Source organism: Gopherus flavomarginatus, chromosome 7, assembly GCF_025201925.1.
Source record: "Gopherus flavomarginatus isolate rGopFla2 chromosome 7, rGopFla2.mat.asm, whole genome shotgun sequence".
In the NCBI taxonomy this organism is placed as follows: domain Eukaryota; kingdom Metazoa; phylum Chordata; order Testudines; family Testudinidae; genus Gopherus; species Gopherus flavomarginatus.
Genome location: NC_066623.1, coordinates 32777198 through 32801448, shown reverse-complemented (window position 1 = coordinate 32801448; position 24251 = coordinate 32777198). Strand labels below are relative to the sequence as shown.

The window sequence follows — 24251 nt, the reverse complement described above, 5'->3', positions numbered from 1 at the left end:
CCAATGTGCATTACTTTGCATTTATCAACATTGAATTTCATCTGCCATTTTGTTACCCAGTCACTCAGTTTTGTGAGATCCTTTTGTAGTTCTTTGCAGTTTGCCTGGGACTTAACTATCTTGCGCAGGGCAGGCTCCAGGCCCCAGCACACCAAGCGCGTGCTTGGGGCGGCATGCCATGGGGGGCACTCTGCCAGTTGCCGGGAGGGCGGCAGGCGGCTCCAGTGGACCTCCCGCAGGCGTGCCTGCGGAGAGTCCGCTGGTCCCGCGGATCCGGTGGAGCATCCGCAGGCACACCTGCGGGAGATCCACTGGAGCCGCGGGACCAGCAGACCCTCCACAGGTGTGATGGACTTTGTCAAAGGCTTTTTGAAAATCTAAGTACACTATATTCACTGGATCCCCCTTGTCCACAGGCTTGTTGACCCCCTCAAAGAATTCTAGTAGATTGGTGAGGCACAATTTCCCTTTACAAAAACCATGTTGACTCTTCCTCAACAAATTATGTTCATCTATGTCTGACAATTTTGCTCTTGGCTATAGTTTCAACCAGTTTGCCCAGTACTGAAGTCAGGCTTACCAGCCTGTAACTGCCGGGATCATCCATGGAGCCCTTTTTAAAAATTGGTGTCATATTAGCTATCCTCCAGTCATTTAATACAGAAGCTGATTTAAATGATAGGTTACAGACTACAGTCAGTAGTTCTGCAATTTCACATTTGAGTTCCTTCAGAATTCTTGGGTGGATACCATCTGGTCCTGGTGATTTATTATTGTTATATTTAGTATTGTATCAACTGGTCATGGTTAATCTTATGGTTCTAGTAGGGTGTTTTCCTAGCAGTGACAACATTCTATTGAAAACCATTTGTAAGTCGATATAGACCAGTTTTAGAGGAAGCCAATTTGGGAGAGATAGAAAGGAAAGGTGCCCTTTTCCATTCCCAGGAACACAAGGAGACCTTTAGAATCTGTGTTTTTGTGGGGGCCTTCACATTTTGGAGCAGATATTCCTACTCTTCCCGAGAAACTCTTTCGGCTTGCTTCAGGGGCTAAACTTCAGCTTCAGAGGAAACCCTCTCTGCCTCAGAAGGGAATCCATCGAGTCCTGATATAGGCAGAAAGACAGGGTATAACTTGTAAAGCCAAAACATTGGAAGTTTTTCTGGGGCTTGCTGGAGATGAGAAAAAGAAAAGTATGCCCCCAGGAAACCACAGAGGGTGCCTGCGAACAGCCATGAAGATATCTGATAATTTTTTAGAGGTATTCTTAGAGGGAGAATAAAAAAAAATCTATTTGAACATTGTGATGCCAGGTAGAATTAATTTATTCAGGCAAGTATCACAAGAGAGATGGCTGGTGGTTATAATCTTCCATAGCTGCTTCACAAACCTTGGTCTTCCATGGTCTCATCCCTTTCTGAATCTATATTTTCTTAAGGGAGGGATTTTGCCCCATTCAGTGAGCTTCCAACTCTTTTCTTTTGAAAATTCTGTAGTGTGACTACAAGCAAGATGTAGCGCTCACTTCCCAGCATCTGTACTGTAATGAGGTGAGTATCAAACTGGGGAGATAAGGATGAGCTGCCACAAAGAGAGTGAAGTCACTTCAGTTTGGCTGATTGTCTTTCCTGGCTGTTACTAGTGTAAAAGTGAGAAGACTGCCCAGTGTACAAGTGAGAGGAAAGCCCTGTGGCCTAGCAGGCTAACCCACAGAGAAAAAGGACAGATGTGTGTGGAGCATGTGTATGCACACACACTGAAGATCATAATGACCAATGGCAATATTTTCAGAAGAGAGTCTCAGTGGTCAAGGCTCCTCAATCCCATTTTCAAAAGCGTTTTAGGTACCTAGGAGCTTAAGTCCCACTGACAGGCAGCATTTAGGAGCCCAAAGCCTCTTTATAGTGGCACCTAGGCTCTTTTGAAAATTTTACCCCATGTCTCAATTTTTAAAACTATTTATGAAAACACTTAGAATTATTCTTATTAAAATTCAACTGGGGATTTAAATTTAAACTTTGATTACGGATAAACATTAAAGACAAAACAAAATAATGTATAGAATAGAACTCAAGCACAAACTCACATTTTTGCCATAAATGTTTCTAGAACATGGTTGTCATCTGTTATTCCTAAGACTTCTGACATTCGGGCATACACCTGAAAATAAACATTTCAACAGTAACAAATTATAGACATTTACAAGTATCAAAAATGTTATATCAAAAATATATTAACCCTTCCACATTCTGTTTATGTGCCGAAGGGCACAAGCATGAATGTGGATTATTCTCTCAATCCATCTGGCCCTGGCTAAATCACGTGTAGAGATGACTCATATCCTCCAGACTCAGGAATTTGGGGCTAACAGATTTTCACTCACCCCCGCTTAACCATATCCTCCCAAACAGATGTGGTAAATACTCACTATAAGCATGCACTTACTCTGTGGTTCAGTAAGCAAACCACCTCCTCTCATGGAGGTAATGACCCTTCATAAGCAGCCTCAACGGGGTACAGCAAAGCAATACCTTCCACCACTCTCTAGCCTTAGCAGCATTGGTGTAAATATTGCTCCCGCACCTTAGCTTACATTTGTTAAGTTGCTGCATTTTCACCGATGTAATCAGGTAGAACTATGCATTCCCCAGGCATCCAATTTTGGGCTTTCCCTTCCCTTCCAAGTAACGGAAAGACATTGAGTTGTGTTGTTTTCGATCACCCCTCATTCCAGGTCTAGGACATTGATTAATTCTCAAGTTTTCCTTATAATCTGCCAGTTAGAGGGATCTGTTATTATGGTGACCCATCAATCAGCAAGTCAAGTCAGATACAGTAGCATTATGTCTCACAGCTGGCATTACTGCACATTCTTTACAAACGTCAGTGACATTTTTAGTGACCACGAAAGTAATTACTTAAAAGAACTCTACTAGAATCTGAGACAGAGGGCACAGGCGCTTGGCAAAATTCTTCATATTGTTCTGCCAGTGCACCTCATTTTGAGCTACAGCACCCCTGCTTCTCATTAAAGACCTGGGCCAAATACAACTATACCAACTAGTGAATTTTAGTTCAGTCCTGAAGTATCCCTATTTTAACCCTAAATCCCACCAAAGAAAGGAGTACCAACTGAATGAAATTTTGCCATATTATGTGCTCAGGGCAAGTATGTATTAAGATCTAGGATGAGATCACCAAAGTCACAACACATGTAACTTAAGCCACCCAATGATGAAAGGCTGGTGCCATCTAGCTGCCAATTTTATTCTGAAACGTTACTTATCACACTTATAAATTGCAATGAATTACAGATATTAAATATGTCTGGTAGGATATCATACTTGTTTATACCCATTTCTACCATGCTAGTGATACCATCCCATCAAGTCACTCTTAGGAAATTCCAGTATTTAACTCTATGATGAAGTAGATGTTTTCACATCCTACAGATTTCAAATTGGAATGCAATAAAGTCATGACAAAATCCAATTTGTGCAATAACTGGAGATACCAGCAAGGATATATTTATTTCCAGTATAAGTAAAAATGTCAACTTTTAATAAGACTATATATAGTGATAAAATCTTTGGTGAACTAGACAATTGGAATACTAAAATTCTTTATTATAGACAGCGCAATCCCTCCATATACCTTGAAAAAAGTAATGTCAAATATTTAAAGAATTATCATTTACTATATATATTTAATATTCAAAAAGCACAGTCTGGTACTTTAACTGTAAATACTATACCACTGAAACAAGTTATACTATCTAATTTTTGTGTGGTGCAAAAGTTTAGCCTCTGTATTTGTTTTCTACTTTTTTCACATCAAATCTTTTCACCGGAAAGGTTTGCATTCCTTACTAACAAATACTGATACTCAGTTTTCCTTCTTGTGATAGGAAATGCGAGCACACGTGCTCACCTGCTATATTAGCATTGTGTTCTGTTGTCAAAGGAGGCTCTCACCACATCAGAGTTTACCAAATAAAATACTGGACCAGCAGTTAATGTTGACAAAGAGCAGTGCTTTAATCCACAATTATCCTTGTAACTCTTACTACTCCTTTTATCATCCATTAGCTTTGATTCCCATTATCCCATCAAGAACTGTGTCAACGCTTTTGTCCCTAAGGATTTTCTTCAACTACTAGGATCTGACAGCCATGCTTGAGTGCTAAACAGGATCATTACCTCTTAAATCTACTTATCTGATCCACTGAATAGTAAATTGAAAAGCTCATTAACAGCAACAATCTGATTTGTTTTCACATGTGACAGGGTCATTTTAAGTCAGTGTATGAATACAGTGCTTGTTTTAAAGACTACTACACATTTTGTAAGATGACATAAATCTTTAGCAAATTTGTAAGTAGATAATGAAGTGGTTAAAACCCATCTTCAATAAACACTAGGTAATACAGATATAAAAAAAAGTGTTAGACAACCTTAATCATAGGTGTCACTACCAGTACCACTTATTTCAGACTCTCTCTCTCTCTCTCTCTCTCACACACACACACACTCTCTCCACACACACAAAAACATTTATGTGAAAATCTGAACAAAACTAGGGTTTGCTGGTTCCAACATTGCATGCTGGTTTTGCGTTCCAACATTTCTCAAACTCATGCAATTCCTTCTCTACTTACAGTGGAGAGAACGTAATAGTGCATTTATGTTACACTTTAGGTTACCTTTCCTTCTGTAACACAGTAATCTTTTCCTTCTCAGCCAAATATTAAGATTTGCCATTTCCAGAGGAAAGGGGCAATATCCTTATACAGTATAGGAGATATTAGTCAACTACACAGTCTTATTTGGATTTAAGGTTTGTTCTGAAACTACAAAATTGTAAACATATATAGTGACATCGTTACCCAAAACAAAATATGCTTTTGCATTGAGAAACTCCATAGTTTTGGCCTCCATAGCAACAGAATGCAAACATTGGTAAGTACCATTTTCTCAGACTTCTGAAGGTAGTCATTAGTCAGCTTTTATGTTTGGACATACAGCGAGTTACAAAATTTTAACAGAAGAGTATGGAATGTATTCAAGGGGCAGAGGGTAATATTGCCAGTTGGGTGTCAGGGTGATGTGACATGGTCCCCTGAAGTGCCCAGATTTTAAACTTCTAATTTAAAATTGAATCGGGTTCTTTTGGCTTTTCTCATTGGGTTAAATATAGGTGCCATATATGTACTCAGTTGGGTTGAGCCACAGAAGAATTGCATGGTGACATACTTTCGTGAAATACCTGCATCCTAAATCATCTGAAGCAGGAGTATCACACCAATACTGGTGCAGTCAGGCCTTTTTATAACTCTTACATTAGTGGGAGGATTAACCATAATTTGGAAGGAAACTGCCAAAGGAATAATTAATTTTCTGATATTTTTAGAATTTTGAATACTCTTTGCCCAGCCCAGCCCAGCCCCAATATCGCAACTTCACATGCAGACCCAGCATCAGGTTTTTACAACATGATCACACAGCTCTATATCAACACAATGCAAATGAACTTCACAATAAGAAAATGAAACACCACCAAGTTTTGAAGTTCCCAATTTAATTCTGGACTTAATTGTTCTGCAAGCTGAGCTCATGGAATGAAAATATGGACAGGGTGTAACTTCACCCTACATTGACAGATATCAGAGGGGTAGCCATGTTAGTCTGGATCTGTAAAAGCAGCAAAGAGTCCTGTGGCACCTTATAGACTAACAGACGTATTGGAGCATGAGCTTTCGTGGGTGAATACCCACTTTGTTGGATGCAACCCACGAAAGGTCCTGCTCCAATATGTCTGTTAGTCTATAAGGTGCCACAGGACTCTTTGCTGTTTGTACTTTGACAGAGACTCCTTTATTGCCATGCATACTGAAGACTGTATAAAAGAAGCACTGGCTAGGATCTTTGTTTCTGTGATTTCACACTGTAAGCAAGTGACAGACAACACAGTACTCAAGAAACAGAGAAATGGGCATGACAGTGAAGGGAAGGCATGTGACCAGCACAGTAAATTGGGTAGTAAATGAATAATATTGTCAGACGGAGAGGAGCATGTTTGGGATAAGGATGTTGTAAACCAATGTCAAAATATACTTTCTTCATCTGTACCATTAACACTAACTCAGTAGCACTTAGAGGTTTACAGTAGACAATAGCTGAGCTTGTGAACAAGTGAGGGCATATTCTGTGATCCAAAAGACACTCTAATTCATCAGATACTCAAATTACATATTGCTACTCTTTCCCCCCAACTAATTTGAAATTTATTTGCTACACTAAAAAACAGGAAGGGAGAAAAAGAGGGAGAAATATATAAATACATGGGCAGAGACAAAATTTCATGAAGCAACTTGCTAGAACTTAATTATAGTTTAAGAAAATATAGAGATATAATATAGCAAGTATTGTAAAAATTAAAGTTTTATTGCTCTATGCTCATGTAATCTTTTGGCCCTAGATATGTTTAGCTTTGTTTTTTGGAACTATCATTATAACTCTGAAGAAGCTAATTATGTCAATCCTTAAATGTGAAACAGATTACAGAACTGGGAAACTCAGAATATGAGTTCCTAAAGGTTGTATGGCTATATAATGACAGTCACAGAAATTCAATAACGGCACTGTATGGAAAGTACTCAAATGCACCACATGAAACAAATTAAAACAGAGAAATGAATCTCACACACTGTGCAAATAAGAAAATACAAGAAAATGTTGATTCTATATGTTTCATAAAAGATGTTATAATGAATTAAGATTCTGGATAATGAATGTTTAGAAAACGACAGCAAAGTTATTACCCTTAGGCGCACAATAAATGCTCAAGATGTTATAATTTCCTGATACTCTCCAGGCCTTGCTACAGAGAACAAGTACTAGTGTAGAACACAACATTAAAGTATTTTGTCATCAGATGCTGAGGGGAAAACTAGGCCTTTCCTATTTTTAAGCCAGCTGGGCAGGAGCCGAGTGGTAACAGCTGCAGGCTGAGCCCTGAGCCATGATGTTAATGCAGAAGAGATGGGAGGGATGGGGTGGAGAACTACTCTGGAACACTCCTTACTATTTTTCCAAAAAGGAGCAGTATGAGCGTTCCTCAAGTGTATGCTTCACAGAACAGTATATATGTTTGGGGGCCTAGAGAGAGTGACTACATCTCCTTGGTGTTTGGTGCATACACATTGGGCCATATGCTGGGACTACCTAGTCCTTAGTTGGCATCTTGCACTTACTGTGAAGGGGCTAGTGGAGCCAGCCCCAGTCCCAACATATCCTACCAGTTCATCACAGATCAGGAGCTGAGTGCTTAAGTTAGACACCTAATTAAATGGCTTGATGTTTAGAGGCTTCTGAAAATCTGAAAAATACACGTGCCTAAATATAGATTTAGGTGTCTTTAGGCACCCAGAATGAGATTTCCAAAGTCGCCTAAGGGATTTGTATGCCCAATTCCCAGTAAAGTCAACAGGAACTGAACTTCCAAATCCCCTCTCAGTGACTTTGAAAATATGAGCTCTCAGGTTTAAAAAGTTGGCCTAAAAAGCTAAGAGAAAAATAACACTATACGTAGAGACAAACATACAGGACAGAACTGCTAACTTCCCTACTTAATAGGTCAAGGAATTGACTATCAGGCTAAACGCTATCCAGGACAGTAAGGAGAAAGTACTGAGATAATAATTCCAGCTTTCCGAACTCATTTACCTGTATCTAATCACAAAGAGGAGAACACTGTGCAGGCCCTGAATTATGCCACCAAGAATGTCTGTATTCCTGAACAGTTACAACATGGACAGGGACTTGTCTTAAAAAGTGAGATCTCAAGATCTCCAGCTCAGAGACCAGGCCAACAGAATATGCTGAGTATTGAGCTGAGCCATTTCCTCTTTAGCTGCATGTTTAGCTCCCTAACTTAGGAATACGATACAGATATCGGGGGGGGGGGGGGATTTGAAAAGTAAAATAGGTATTTATGACCAACTTTCAACCAGAATCTGTGCGAACAGGGGATGAGGTGACCCTCTAGGGGGCATCAAAACACCATTCTCCCATTTGCTGCCACCTGTTTCCCACCCCAACTAGCAGAGGCAGAAGGGTACCGATGACATGAATAGCACGATACATTTATATACTAGATGTATATCGAGTTTAATAAAAATAGCATAGAGGGCTATCCTTTGCCTGGCATAGGCATTCTATAAAATGACATTTTAAAATAGTAGTTAGTGACTATAATAATCAGAATACTGTGATTGCAACTCAGCTGTAGCATCAGAGGAAGAAGCATGAGCATACTGTACATATGTATGAACATCCCTTTGACTCAGTGCCAGCATCAAGGGTGCTCTCTCCCCACAACACTGGGGGAATGTTTTATCATCATAGAAATGACGTGGTCATCCTCACAGCTTCTGATGATATCAGCACTTAATGCTACCATCATGGGTTGTTCATGTCCCATTCCCATTAGCTTACTCAGAGGAACAGGATTCACAGGAAACCATGGTGCCAGGATTGCAAATTCCCCACCTGTCCATATGAAGTGTGCATTTCCCACTTGACAAGCTTTTTCTTTTTAATGGAAACTGCTTTTTATTTAAACAAATTTCTCTGAAGTGAGGAGTGAAATTGACCCATTTTTCTCATCCTGTCTCTGATATTTCCAATCTCTTCCCAAGGTCTCTGTTGTCCCCCTGTCTTCCATCTTGAAGGTTATCTGCCCAACTTGAAGGCACATTGAGGAGAATAAGGGGTTTCTTGGAGAGTGATTTGTATTTCTGATGCTTAGTGCAAAACTATTGGGACTGCTGCTCGTCCAGCCCTATGGTTACGGGTGCAGCCCAAATACAGGCACAATATTCTTTGGACAAAGTTTTCATTTTTATTTATTACAGGGAGGAAAAAAAAATCCAATTTTGCCCAACCTCACATTTTGAGAGCTTGAAAAGTGGAAGCACTGCTGAGCAGGAGTTCACTCTGAAACAGAAAATTAGGCTTATTTATGCAAATTGACATTTCTGAATCTACTACTTAGTGCTAAAAAAATTATGATGTATTGTGACAGTGGAGAGTAAGAAGCCAGTGTAAAAAGACTACAAAGCAAAATCCATTCTGTCTTTATACTGGAGTAATAATCATAAAAAGAAGTTAGATGTTCAATATTGAAGCAAAATATTGAATTCTTAAGCATTAAGAGGGTTACACTTGATCTAACTGAAGATACCAGCAGTCACTAGTTTAAAGGTACTCGGGATGGTCAATATACAAGATGTATCCATGGCCCTTCAAACATTCACATTGTTGAAGATAATTTAAGTTTTTGTTCTCTCTCTTTTTGCTGCTAGACATTTTAATTGATCTATTAGGCCTTCATTTAGCCAAGCACTTAAGCACATGCTTAACTTTAAGCACCTGGTTAAATCCATCCCTATTAAGTAAACCACTTAAATATATTTAAATTGTAAATAATACTTTGTATATTTACTTAGTCACTATCCATAGTGAAGCTGTTTTAATTGCATTCTCTCACTCTCTCTGGCTTCCACCCTCCATCTGTTTAAGTATGTGCATTTTGGTGTACATTTGATCAAACATTAGTGGCTCTCAACAAAAGCTCTATTAATTTCATACCCACACCCTTCTATCCTTCTTGCCTAAATTTGTAGGCTTTCAGTGTCCCACTTTGTGGCAGCAGTTTCCAGGTGGTGATTAGCACCATATCAGAGATTCAAGTTTCATATGCAGCCAGGCATTTAATGGGAAACTTAAATACTGCTTTTATATCCTTTAATGATGGAGTTTAACCAATATTATATGGACATGAGAGCAAATTTCATTTCAGTCAGAAAACTGCAAAGGGGAAGAGCTACATTTAGACAAAACTAGTGATATTAAGGGGTGACATTGCTACTTGCAGTTATAGCTATAAGAAGATGGTAAACTAAATTCTACTGTAAGTCCTTAACTTTATCTAGATCAATGGCACACTCAGAACTCTGATATGCATTAAGATTTTGTCAGATATATGTAAATAATTAACTAATCATTTAAATTATAATTGTCTATTTATATGAAATGTTCAACATGTGCAATTCCCATTGACCTCAATTGTAGCTGCAGGTGCTGAGCACCTTTCAGCATCAAGCCCTAAGTATTTGAACCTTATCAGTATCACTTGTTTTAAAAAGATTTTGTATTTAAGTTGTATATCTGACTGCTTTTTGCACATTTATCCCAAGGCATTAGGGGAGGTGTTACAGTCCCCATAGCTAATACTAGCAATTTGAACAACACTCTTTGGTAAGCCAGAAATAAGATAATTGTTCAACATAGGCTGGCTCTTCTGAAATACTGGAAGCATTGCCTGTAATTATAGACATCTGTCATTGCTAGCCACTCAGTAGTAACCCTGACATCAATATACAACTATAACACTAAACTGCCTGCAGGCATAGCAATGGAGGCCAGATACGAGAGGCGGGCAATCATCTGCTTCATCCAAACTATCTGTCAAAGGTTTCCAACCACAAATAGCTCTTACATTTTGTATCCTTAGGATAATGTGTTGATTTATTTTAGATCCTCTAATATTTACAATCTAGGCCATCTACTAAAATAAAGAAACAAACCTTATGGCTAATGGAGGCAGTTACTGTTCAAAACCATCATGAAAGGTCATAGCTCACTACTCAAATGTTAAACATTGATGGCTGTTTGAACACGCATCTTTGTGTAAACTTTTTCTTTTAACTGCATGTAATTATTTTCAACTGCTATTCACAATGGTAAACACTGTCTCATTAGCCAATGTTGTCAAGCTGATCTGAAGAAACATTTATATTTTAAACCTTTATGTTCTTTGCTAAGCTGTACAAGTAAGTCTCAATGTTCTACGCTGCAACACAGGGAACAGTTAGCTTTCTATGCAGTGTAATCCTACATGTACTTCTGTGTAAAAGTAATTAACATCCATGATTTACAAGCAGTACGTAGGCATAAGATACTTTATTCGTTCTTGGCATGTGACTGAAGTAGGTTCTTAATCAGGAAAAAAAGTTTACTGAAATTTACAGGTAGCTGTAGTGTCACATTTTTAAAAAAATGGAAGCTGAAAATTATGTTGAATCCCTTACACGTCACTTTTTTCTCTTTGTCCTCATTTTAAAATCATTCTAAGAAAAGAGCAAAAAATAACTGAAGATTTAAACTAATTAAGAATTAACATCCTTACAATTATCATAATTTGTTATTAACAACAACTGAGATTTCCTAGTAAGATCACAACAGCCTGTGCTGAAGAGAAACTATTAATTACTAGACAGGCAGTTAGCTTACAAGTGAGCTGCATTTTAAAAACCTCCTTCAAAATACAATTGCTAAATGCCTTACAGTGCTGTAATGTGAGACAGGTTCAAATCTTATTACTTCACTGAAATTAAAACCTAAGTTTTAATACTGTTCAAGTCGAACAACGATTCCACACTTTATTGCTTTTGAAATCCCTTGATGATCATAGGAAAAAATGCCCCCGAGAAAAAAAGACTCTGTTTTCGATAAACAGAAAATACAGTTTGCACTCTTAGCCTCTTTGTCATCACAAAAAAAGGATTTAATGCCAATTCTTTAAAAAAAGACTTTTTTCACAAAATGTGCACCTTGTGTGCCATTTGTAAAATCAGTTCACTTTCTTTTATTTATTACTGCAGCGCGGCAAGGCAATAAAGCAGCTACTGATAGCTAATAAATTACATGCCTTTTAAAACAATTCTCCAGCTACAAAAACTTGTAACTACAAAGGTTTACATTTACATGGTACACCATGTGAAATGTCTGTATTTATGTCCGATTAGCCACGTTAGTAAAATCTGACCCTTTACCAAACAGTTGAGGGTAAAACAAGGGTTATGAATAAGATTAAACAGCATACAAAGAATAACTTTCTTGTTTAGGCTTTTCCTAAGAAGCATACAGTTGAATATAAAATTTAGCAGATGGTTTGGTTAAATCATTTATGTGAAAAATAGTTTAAACAATACGTATTTTCAAAGATGTCCTTCAAACTACGTTGGTGAAAATTGGAACATTGTTTTTTCAATTATATTCCTCAAAACTAGCAGCTATTTATTGTTAAAACTACTATTCCTAGTGGGTTTTCAATAATAATCACAATATGTATTTATATCACATGCAGCCAAAAACCCAGTATTCCTGTTTTTAATGAATTATATTTATAGATCCCTAAGTAAGCATTTTTGGGTGAAAACAGATTTTGAAATACATTAAATGTAATCTTATTTCATTATCTGTGTATCTTCTATATGTATATATTAAATTAATTAAGCTGCTCTTAAATAATGTTCTGCCTTATTACAACTAGTATAATCAAGTACATCTAAACTATGTACAAACTGATGTGCATTTTACCTTCTTTTGTTTTTGTCCCATATTATTTTTTAGTCAATGTACTCAGCTATTTTCATACATTTGTTCTTTACTATCTGATTGTCTTCTAAATCATTAAGCTAAGCAATACATTCTTTTAAACTGTCTATCATGATGACAACAACATATTTATAAAGTATTGCCCTGTTATTAATTTCCTCCATTTCCTGCTATTTTTATAACATTAGTGGCTTCGGTATTGCTTTGTCCATGTAACTTTCTTCCTACATAATACCTCTAAAATATCAATTCATTTTTAATTATGTATAAAGAATAATCTTACTCATTCTCCCCCCAAAATAAAACCACACATATACTTATAGCAAGGGTTCTCAAACTGGGGGCTGGGACCCCTCAGGGGGTCTTGAGGTAATTACATGGGCAGAGGGGGATGGCGAGCTGTCAACCTCCACCCCAAACCCCACTTGCCTCCAGCATTTATAATGATAGTAAATATATTAAACAATGTGTTTAACTTATTGGGGGGGGGGTCGCACTCCAAGGCTTGAGATGTGAAAGGGGTCTACAGTAAAAAAATTTGAGACTTCTGAGGGAGGAGGGACAGCTCCCCTCTTGGGGGGAGGGATAGCTCCCCCTTTTGAGGGGGCAGGGATAGCTCAGTGGTTTGAGCATTGGCCTGCTAAACCCAGGGAAGTGAGTTCAATCCTTGAGGGGGGCCACTTAGGGATCTGGGGCAAAAATCATTACTTGGTCCTGCTAGTGAAGACAGGGGGTTGGACTCAATGACCCTTCGGGGTCCCTTCCAGTTCTAGGAGACAGATATATCTCCATTATAAAAAAACCCCAACCCACTGACTTTTAGTATTCCTGCTCAATTTCTTTTGACTATCTACAGCATATTAGTAAATGTACTGCATAATCTTAAATTCCTTCCAAGATTTATTTCCAACATCACTATTAATGTATTTAATGGAGATGTTATGGGGCAGATTGCAGAGTCTGATTATGTTGTGCTTGGTGGAAAATGAGGTGGAGCACTTGGCTCTAGAACACTTTTGCACTTCCTTTACCTGGGGCCACCATTCTCTGAAATAATTGAGGGCTTCCTGGAGTAGTGTGTACTATTTCTTTACATGTTGCATATGTGCTGAGCACTCTACAAGACACAAATATAAAGGTAAAATATTCTCCAAAAGAGCTCAAAATTTAGGGAACAGAAAAAAAGAAGCCATATCCATTAGGAAACCCAGAGACAGGACTAAATATAGCAAAAATGTGGGGTGTCTGACATAACTTAGTATACACATTTGTGGAAGGTCACAAAATAGATGTGACATTAACAAGGGATATAAATAAAGAGAGAGCGGGGGCCTGGCATATTTGGACTAAGAAGATGTTCCATGCAAAGGAGGATGCTGGGAAGAAGGCACAAAGACAGACACAAGGAAATTACAGGTTGGTGAAATTGGAGAAATGAACAAAGACACTATTAAAAATTATATTCATTGGGATGGAACAGTGTAGGGCTTTGAAGGCAAAGATAAAGGATGAAATTCAGGCCCTGCTGAAGTCAAGGAAGGTTGTGGAATCTCCATCTCTGAGATATTTAAGAGTAGGTTAGATAAATGTGTATCAGGGATGGTCTAGACAGTATTTGGTCCTTCCATGAAGGCAAGGGACTGGACTTGATGACCTCTCAAGGTCTCTTCCAGTTCTAGAATCTATGAATCTATGAATCAATGGGAGTTTTGTCATTGACTTCAATGGAATGAGGATTTCATGCAAAAAGTTTAAACTGAGGAAGCCAGTGGGGGATTAGGCAAGGGGACTGATGTGGTCTGATCTACAGATGAATAAGTGCTTGTCTACACTACCCGCCAAATTGGCGGGCAGTAATCGATCCAGCGGAGATCGATTTATCAGGTCTAGTATAGACCCAATTAAATTGGCGGCAGAGCCCTCCCCTGTTGATTCTGGTACTCCACCAGAACGAGGAGTGCAAGCGGAGTCGACAGGAGAGTGTCAGCAGTCGACTTACTGCAGTGAAGACACTGTAGTAAGTAGATCCAAGTACGTTGACTTCAGCTATGCTATTCATGTAGCTGAAGTTGCCTATCTTAGCTCGACCCTGCGTGGTAGTATAGACAAGCCCTAAGATACCTAACAGTTACATTTTGGAAGAGTTGAAGGGGAATGATATGGATATCAAGCATTGAATAAAACCAGATATTGACCAACCTAGACATTTTAGCCTTGAAAGATGACACTATCTTTAGGTATTATGAGGTATGCAACTCCTAAGGTGAGTATAGCATGGGTAAATACAAAAAATCCATCCCAGTGGCTCAATCAGCAAGGATCCTGAATATAAATGTATCAATATTTAAATAGGTTACAAAAGTAATAATAATCACACAACTGACCATGGCAGAACTGTGAATGGAACCCAGGAATCCCAACAAATGATTATTTTGGGTAATGTACAGAAAGTTTTGCAGTTCAGCCTCTACTGTAGGGTCCTCTGAAATATGTGGCACTAGCTGCAAGTGGTATATGAAGTAAAGTATGCCTTAAATTCTCTTGCCTGCATTCAGAGAAGCGTGGACTACCACCAGTGTTGATAATGAGGGAAACTACACAGGAAACAGAAGAGGGCCAATGTTTGATCAAATCACAATAGAGTGAATAGTGAATAGTTGCAGACTGACTATTCAGAAATAGGATCACTGTACCATCTACATTAGTTTTCTCCTGTTTAAGGAAAATATTTTAAAAATAATTTAAACACAAGTTTTGCTAATACTGTTATGTGCTGGTTGATGTTTGGGGAACACAGTCTTGTTAAAGCGATTTTTATAAACCAAGAATGAGAGTAAAGAGATACAACTACACAGCTGGCAAATAGGGAAAGCAAGAGAAACAACACTTTCTCTTTCTATCCTATTATTTTCATAAGGGAGGAGTTGTCCAGCTGTGTTACAATTCCTTCTTTCAATCTTTTCTTGCAGCTACTTCACAATGCCTGCCTAACTCCTTGCCCAGACAGGAGCCAATCTAACTTCCACTTTAGTGTTTTTATTTTACATTCTTAAACATTTTGATTACCAGGCATTTCTGACACCAAATACATAAGCAAACCAATTCCCAGGTAAGACTGCCACTTGGTTCTCTATCTAAAACATTTATTTCAATGCACTGGAGTAAGTATGGTGTGGCTCATTTCTGCTCTCATTTACATCAGTGCAAAGATGGAGTAACTCCTCTGACTGAAATGGAGATTTATACGGGTGTTACTGAGAGCAGAAATTGGTGCTGTATGTGTGATTTCTCAGAGTTCTGAGGGCTCAGCAGACAAATTATCAGTATGTGCTATGATGTTTAAGCACAAAAGACTAAGCTGATACAGTGGGTTCAGAATTTCCTTTTTTATCTGTCTCAAGTCTTTAAAGCTTTATTATTATTTCTCATGCATAGCAACATAATGGGATTCTAGCTGCTAAATCATCAGATTCATCTCTTTGACCATTGAGGACTCTCCTCCTTCTCCCACTGAAGTAAGTAGAAACCCTCTTCCTTTTAACATCAATGGAAGGAGGACAGGCATCTGACTCAGTATCATCTGAATACTTTGTGTGATATGCAGAAACAAAGAGACACCTTCATTAACTCACAGTGCACTGACATTTTTTTAGATGTTAAATTAGTAGAAAACTCTTTTACCATAACAGACATTTCGGTAAGAATAAAAATCTGCTATAGACAATCTCCACACACATTACAGTGACAATTGACAACTGTTAAATTTCTAAATATATTGAGAAAGTGTTTGTACATAAGCGTGAAGATATTCAGTATACCACAAGCCCCAGAAAGTGACTCATTTTAGAAATAAATGATTTAGCACTCGGAGTCAATCCAAGGAAAATCAACTATCCAGAACTTTCAGGAACAGTTTAATATGCCAAGGGATGAGACGGCTCGCGTCTCAAAATAAGTCAAGTAGGTAGCATCAAGTCATTTCCTATGCAGAGGTAAGCCAAATACCACATGTGCATGTTCCTAAGTGCCTGAATCTGCAGATGTGCAGCCACTACATCTACATTTTGATTGCCCTTTTCTACATGATGCAATCAGTTTGTAATATGATTGATAGTAATGCCTTTTAATAATGTATGGAGCATATTTTTAGTATGTTCTGCTGACTTCTCAAACCAACAAGATAAATTTGATTATGTGCATATGATATATAATGGAATACTGTCAAATACGATACTAATCTGTATGTCAGAGAATCTGAAAAACTAAGAGCTAAACAATCTCTTAACTTGTCCAGTATGAACTGATGACTTGTACATTTAATATACACTTAATTTATCTTAAAAAGAGATTGCAAACATTAATTTTGATTATTCAGCTCTGACTTAGCATAGGCATTTATATAGCTAGCAGTGAATTAATAATATTCTAAAAATTAGCAAACATTCAGCAAAACAGCATTGAATCTCTTCCTGAATAAAGTGCATGGAAAACATGCAGGTGAATGATAATAAAACAGAGTGTGCCATTACTTTTGAGAACTCACTCAAAGATGGCCCACAACATTTCAATTACTTAAAACATCATTTTCTGTGCATCCTGTCTTTAGATATGATGGTATTTATAGGGTATCTAAAATAGACCTAGAAATTAAATATTAATTCCAATTTTTTTCCAGTAGAGATTATTTTGTTTAATACTGTATTATGTAACATTTGCTAAATGCCTTCTGATAAACAAGTCTTTTACATTCAATAACTTGTAAAATTCACACAAATCATTTAATACTTAAGCAGACATAAAAAAAAAAAGGCTCAGATATAAATTGTGTTCCCAAAAGGCTGCCTTCTCTATAGATCTACAAGCCTGGAGTAACAACTCATCACTAGTGAGAATACTCTGGAGAAATAACAATACAAACCCCTCCTTATGGCCTTCCCATTTTAGTTCTTTTGAACCAACTTGGAATATTCCATAGTCTATGGCATTCAGTGAAGAAGATATTGATGCCACCTGTCATATAGCTGTAATAAATGGCTTTTCTCCATGCTCTGGAGGACCAGCAAGGGATAGAAGAATGATGCAATTATCTAGCCTTCAAATGACATTTTAGAGATGGATACTAAACTCCAAGAGGAAGAAAGCTATGTTAAAATATTACATAATCATTACGTAATAACAGTGTTATACCAGTACAACCTATAAACCTACTCTATTTTATTCATACATATACCAGTCCACAATATGCAGGTAAAGTTTGGCAGTAGCTCAATAAGAATAACCTAACTTTGGGAGGATCTGAGTCCTCTTCAAAGAGCTGATGAACACAGAGAATAATCCAAACTTTGTATATTCTGCAACATTTCCAGGTTGTGGAAAATGGTTACGTATAATATAACTTGTGCAATGTTCACTACTGACCATGCTATTGCTCTGACAGTTGTATACTCAATTAATCGTTAGCTTCTCATTGGTCACACGGATATGCCTTCTGCCCTCCTCTAACCCACTTATGTAAAGAAATTATCACACTTGCACTAATATCTGTTAAGATTTCAGAAATAAATGGAATAGACTGAGAGATTCTGGAGAAAAGAACTTGCCTGTCCTTTTACTTTAGAAGAACAGAGCAGGAGATTTCATAGGAGAAAACACATATCTTCCAGTTCAAACATTTCCCTCCTTTTACAGAAGCTGCTCTCGCAGCATGCTCCAAGGGCATCCATGCAGATTGATTCAAGCTACTTCAATGCTAAGCTTGTCACAACTGGTGCAAAACAAAACAAAGCAAAACAGAAAAAAAACCAAAAACATAATTACTTCCAAATAATGAGCTATAAACCCTGATGGTTCTTGCAGACACTCAAGATATTCTTAAGAATAACTTACTTCACCTCCAAATTTGTTCTAGCTCTTGACTCTGTGAGGCACTGAGGAAATGAAGTAGCCTTTTTTTCTGAAAAAGAATCAAAGGTAGGCAGGGAGGTGTTCATCTAAATTATCTCAGAACATTTAACTGATTTCCACAAGACCGTTCTCTATTTCCAACTCCACTTTCAATGCTTATTGCAAATTGCGTAGAGACACTGACGGTCCCCAAACGAATGGGAATGACATCTAGTGCACTGAAGACTGTCACAGAAAATTTTCCCAGGATAAAGTAGTTTCTATTATGGGACATAGCTTCATTTCAAAGACTCTTCCAAATTGGAGATAAGACAGACTGGACTCTAAACATTTTTAGTTTGGGAATCTTTTTTTTATCCCCAGCTAATGTGCAGTGCCTGGTTCCAAATTAATTTAGATCTCTTGCTCTGTGGAAGCAAGCACATTGATTAGATTAGATTCTGGTCTATGATATATTTCCAGACAAACAACTGCTAGAATAGAGTTATGGCTAAGTGAATATTTCAGTAACATATGGATAAACATGTTCCAGGGATCTTGAAATTATCTCCAACCTAAGCATTATAAACCCAGGATGCTCAGTTAAGGTTTTACTGATACTTCAGCAAAGCACTGATTGCAGCTCCAAGGGCTTACTCAGCTGAGGCAGAGAACATGCAGTATTTCTAATGACTTGAGGATAAGTAATATTAACCTTGAGATTTTTTTTTTACTTTAATTTTAAAGGGCAGATTCACTAGCACACTATAGCAGTCAGAATGCACTAGCCAGGTAAAATGGAGTTTCAGCAGCTTTGTATCACCAGAGCAGCACAAAGCAGTTGACGTGTACTGGTGAATCTGGCCCTTAATGTACAATTAATGTATTGGTGTAGAGGGCTACATTAGTGAGACTGACACTGTGGGAAGGGAGGGCAGGGAGAGACCAATCCCTGAGTCTCAGCTTGTCTGTACTTTATGGGCTCCCCATGTGCTCCTGGCTCAGCTTCCTTGACAATGCTACTTCAATGAGCAGTGTCCCTGAGACAGGAGTGGCATGGGAAGACTTTCAAACACCAATGCCCATGCTGGTAAGCAGCCACTGAATCTTTAAAAATGGTGCCAGGCTGGCCAGTTAATCTGCCAATGAAAACTCTTGATACATGTTCAGTCTTTCTCATACCAGTACTACAACCAACAGAATTGTTGCCTGCAAATTGGCTAACGAGGAAGGGTAGTGATTGGTGAGCTACTTCTGATGTCATAACAGCCCTACCTGAGAGTTACCTGAGCCTGTCGGTAACCTATATTATAGCAATTACAAACAACAATTACTAATAATTTAGTGTAATTATAATCTATTTTCTTCAAATATAGTTTGTGCACAAAATTTAAAATGGATTTTACTTACATGAAGAGTCTTGTGTTACTTGTTCTTTATGCTACAAATAAAACATGAATAACCACATCGGCAGTTTGTCCCTCATAATTGTGTTTACTAACTGTAAACAATGTACAAGGCCTAGCTACTAGAGCTGGTCAATACATTCCCTAGGAATGTATTGATTCTAGCGCTGTCAAGTGATTAAAAAAATTAATTGTGATTAATTGCACAATTAATCACACTGTTAAATAATAGAATACCATTTATTTAAATATTTTTGGATGTTTTCTGCATTTTCAAATATATTGATTTCAATTACAACACAGAATACAAAATGTACAGTGCTCACATTATATTTATTTTTGATTACAAGTATTTGAGCTGTAAAAAGCCAAAAGAAATGGTATTTTTCAATTAACCTAATATAAGCACTACAGTGCAATCTCTTTTTCATGAAAGTTGAACTTACAAATGTAGAATCATGTAAGATTTTAGAGCCTGCAAGTCCACTCAGTCCTACTTCGGCCAATCGCTCGGACAAACAAGTTGGGTTCCAATTTGCAGGAGATAATGCTGTCCACTTCTTGATTGCAATGTCACCTGAAAGTGAGAACAGGCGTTCGCATGGCACTGTTGTAGCCGGCATCACAAGATATTTACGTGCCAGATGAGCTAAAGATTCATATTTCTCTTCATGCTTCAACCACCATTCCAGGGGACATGCATCCATGCTGATGAGAGGTTCTGCTCGATAATGATCCAAAGCAGAGCAGACGGACATATGTTCATTTTCATCATCTGAGTGAGATGCCACCAGCAGAAGGTTGATTTTTTTTTTGGCGGTTCGGGTTCTGTAGTTTCCGTATCGGAGTGTTGCTCTTTTAAGTCTTCTGAAAGCATGCTCCACACCTCATCCCTCTCAGATTTTGGATGGCACTTCAGATTCTTAAACCTTGGGCCAAGTGCTGCAGCTATTTTTAGAAATCTCACATTGGTACCTTCTTTGTATTTTGTCAAATTTGCTGTGAAAGTGTTCTCAAAATGAACATGTGAATGAATATTTGGCAGAATGCAGGTAAAACAGAACAGGAGACACACAATTCTCCCCCAAAGAGTTCAGTCACAAATATAATTAACACTAACGAGCACCATCAGCACAAAAGCATGTCCTCTGGAATGGTGGCCAAAGAATGAAGGGGCATACAAATGTTTAGCATATCTGACATGTAAATACACAAAAGTGCCATGTGAACGCCTGTTCTCACTTTCAGGTGACATTGTGAACAAGAAGCGGGCAGCATCATCTCCTGCAAATTTTAACTAAACTTGCTTCGCTGGGCGACTGGCTGAAGAAGGATTGAGTGGACTTGTAGGCTCTAAAGTTTTACTTTGTTTTATTTTTGAATGCAGTTATTTTTTGTACATAATTCTACATTTGTAAGTTCAACTTTCATGATAAAGAGATTGCACTACAGTACTCGTATTAGATTAACTGAAAAACACTTTCTTTTGTTTTTTACAGTGCAAATATTTGTAATAAAAATAAATATAAAGTGAGCACTGTTCACTTTGTATTGTGTTGTAATTGAAATTAATATATTTGAAAATGTAGAAAACATCCAAAAATACTTAATACATTTCAATTGGTATTCTATTGTTTAAGTGTGATTGTTTTCACTGCAATTATTTTTTTTCAGAAATTCTCTTTCATGAGAAGAAAATTCTCTTTTCTGGTCAGTTCTACTAGCTACGTATAAACACTGCCACTATGGCAGATTTTTAAATACAAACCACAGAAAGCACCACTAGAGGGCTCACAAACTGTTTAAAGAAATACCACCCAAATCCTGCACACTACAGAAAGTCTGCATTAGTCCCTTACTCCACTCATCCATTAGTTTTATAACTAGTATATTTCTCTAGCGATGGAGTACGAAAATCCAAAAATGTGAAGAAGGGGAAAATGTAAAAGTACACTACAACTGTGTATAGAAATATAACAGTTAGTTTTATCCTCATTCATATGAGGTTGTGGGGGGGGGGGAGACGGAAAAAAGAAATGTGTACAAATATGTCCATCAATTATTTACGAAGAAAGCATTTGATTTTGTAGCCAAGTGACATGGTCTCAAAAAGTATTTAATTTGAAAAACCAATTTTCTACATTTTAGACAAAAAAATAATACTAGTTGATCTTGACAATGGATGTTGTCTGACTCAAATATCAACTAAATAAAAATTAAGACTAACACAACAGTGTGAGAACAAAATTAACTGTCTATGGCAGATGAATCTTCCATTGCACCTGTCCTCCACGGTACAAAAGAACATCAGCCTGCCACTGATTTTTTTTTTGACATGATTTATCGCCTACTATTCTTTAAACTTGATAAAGCAAATTAATCTTTGATTGCAGGAGCCACTGGAGGTTGTCATTAGTCATGTAGTTTGGTGAGGCTGCATGTGTTTCATTTACCAGTCACAGAGAAATGAAAGCCCAGCAGCCATCACTAGTTGGTTCAACTGCTTTCCTGATCCACCCAAGAGAAATGATAACAGAATTCAGTACAGGAGATTTTAAACAACTGCTCCAAAAGACCCACACAAACTGCATTTAGTCCTTAATATTACTGCATAAAAATGTAGATGAACTTAAAGTTACATTTCTAAAAAGAAAACAAAAGTTACTAATGGATAGCAGCTCTATTTGATTAACATATTTCAAGCTACCAATTGATTTACAGTTTACACATATTTTCATACAAGAAAATAATTAAAATTAATGTATCATTAAATAATTGTATGTATTGGTTTAAAAGGACGTGTTTGAAAAATCACGTAAGTTTCACCAAGTTAAGGTCCCTCTAGATACAAAGTAGGCAATTAGGCTTCTGACAAATATTGACAACCTAAAAGAAAAGCAAGCATTCCAGTCCTTATTACAGCTTTTGCCTAGCAGTGGAGTCCCCTATCCAGGCTGCAACACACCCAAGGCCCTTTCCACTCGTACTCTCCTCGTACATCCCCATTCACCGTCAAAGCCGTGCTCAAACCCTTGCGTCTTCCCAAAGGCTCACTCTGCCAGCCCTCCCACATCCCCACTCACCCTGTATGGCTGCCACAGCTGCCCCTACCTCCCCTTCAGCTGGTGAGTGAGGGAGCCGGGCTGGTAGCACTGGAATACAGGAGTAGCTGACAGATTTGAGCAGTTCTACTGGCTAATCGTCGGGGAGTTCAGAAAATTATTCTGAATAAGGGGAAATCTCTTTTGAGGTTTAATTTTAAAATTTCAAAAGTGACCTAATATCTGTGATGTTATCAAAATGGGCATGTGCGTGCACAATAGGAAGTGACAGAGAAGATACAGAATTAATGTGCAGCTTAGATTTGGGGGCTGTGTTTTTTTAGCTAGAGAAACTCAAAGAAACGTTATAAAAACTGGGCAACATGTGAAAGAGGGAGCATTTTGAAATGGTTCCTCTGAAAAAGTCATTTTCCAAAATAAGTTATTCACTTGAAATACGCATTGGCTGTCTGGGCTACTTTTCAACTAGACCTTGATATAAAAAATCCAAAGTACTAATAATTGTACTGTAATAGTAACTGGATGATTGTCTGATCTTGTCATCTAATTACCTGTCTTGAACTATAAAGGGAAATTAGACTAATCTTCTAGCAATCTTTTGAAGAGAGGTACACTGAGGTCCTTAAAATACACAACCTTGAGCAGTCTAAGTACTGTATAATTATGACTATTATTCAGTGTATATTTTATTATTGCAATGTTGTAAGCAGGAATAGGACCAAAAGTTATTTCCTCAAGCTCCAGCTCCAAGTAGATAAGGGTTTCTACACTGGAGAAGGGAAGTTAAGTTTGCCACTTGCCTGGGTTTTTTGTGTTTTTTTCCTAGTTGTGGTGTACTTTAATGTGGAAATATTAACATCAAAGCTATGTTTTTCTGTTAGGGATGGGGTTTTGTATTATAGGACTAAAGATAAAGATATGAGAACAACCCATTGTTGAAAAAGGAAAGCATTTTCAGTATCCTAAATGAAAAAAGGATTACAAATCATAGCTCTCTTTGCAGACATCCCAGACAACAAACCATACAGAAACACAGACTTGATTAGAAGTTATCAATAGTAACTTCCAATAAGAAAGATGCACTTTAAAAAACTGAAGCCTCTACATAGCAGTAGACTAGATGTTATGCTGTTTTGCCTTAGTTGCACAGATAATTGTATGTTTATTTAACACACAAACACTAGCAGAATAACTTACTATCGATATATAAACATACACTTACTGCTTGGGCTCCATTGAGAAACTATAAATTTCACCTATTGAACATTAGCAAAAAAATTACATGTGTTTATCATCGGGATTATTCTCAGATTAATAGAGATAAATGACAAAACATAATCAGCAGCAGCTCGGCAACTTAATCATTGCATCTGAGCTATAGGAAGCACTTAATTACTCTCATTTACTAGGTGCAATCTAATGAGAAGGCATTAGCC

The 24251-nt window shown here is 37.6% G+C and overlaps 1 protein-coding gene across 4 annotated transcripts in view; it reads right to left on the bottom strand.

Annotated features, from left to right (window-relative positions):
• Positions 1-24251, bottom strand: part of RANBP17 (RAN binding protein 17) — a 267568-nt gene that overhangs the window by 118820 nt on the left and 124497 nt on the right. For all 4 annotated transcript variants that reach the window (XM_050962558.1, XM_050962559.1, XM_050962561.1 and 1 more), the window contains one exon: positions 2090-2163. In XM_050962558.1, the coding sequence (XP_050818515.1) occupies positions 2090-2163 (74 nt within the window). The remainder of the gene's footprint in view (positions 1-2089; positions 2164-24251) is intronic.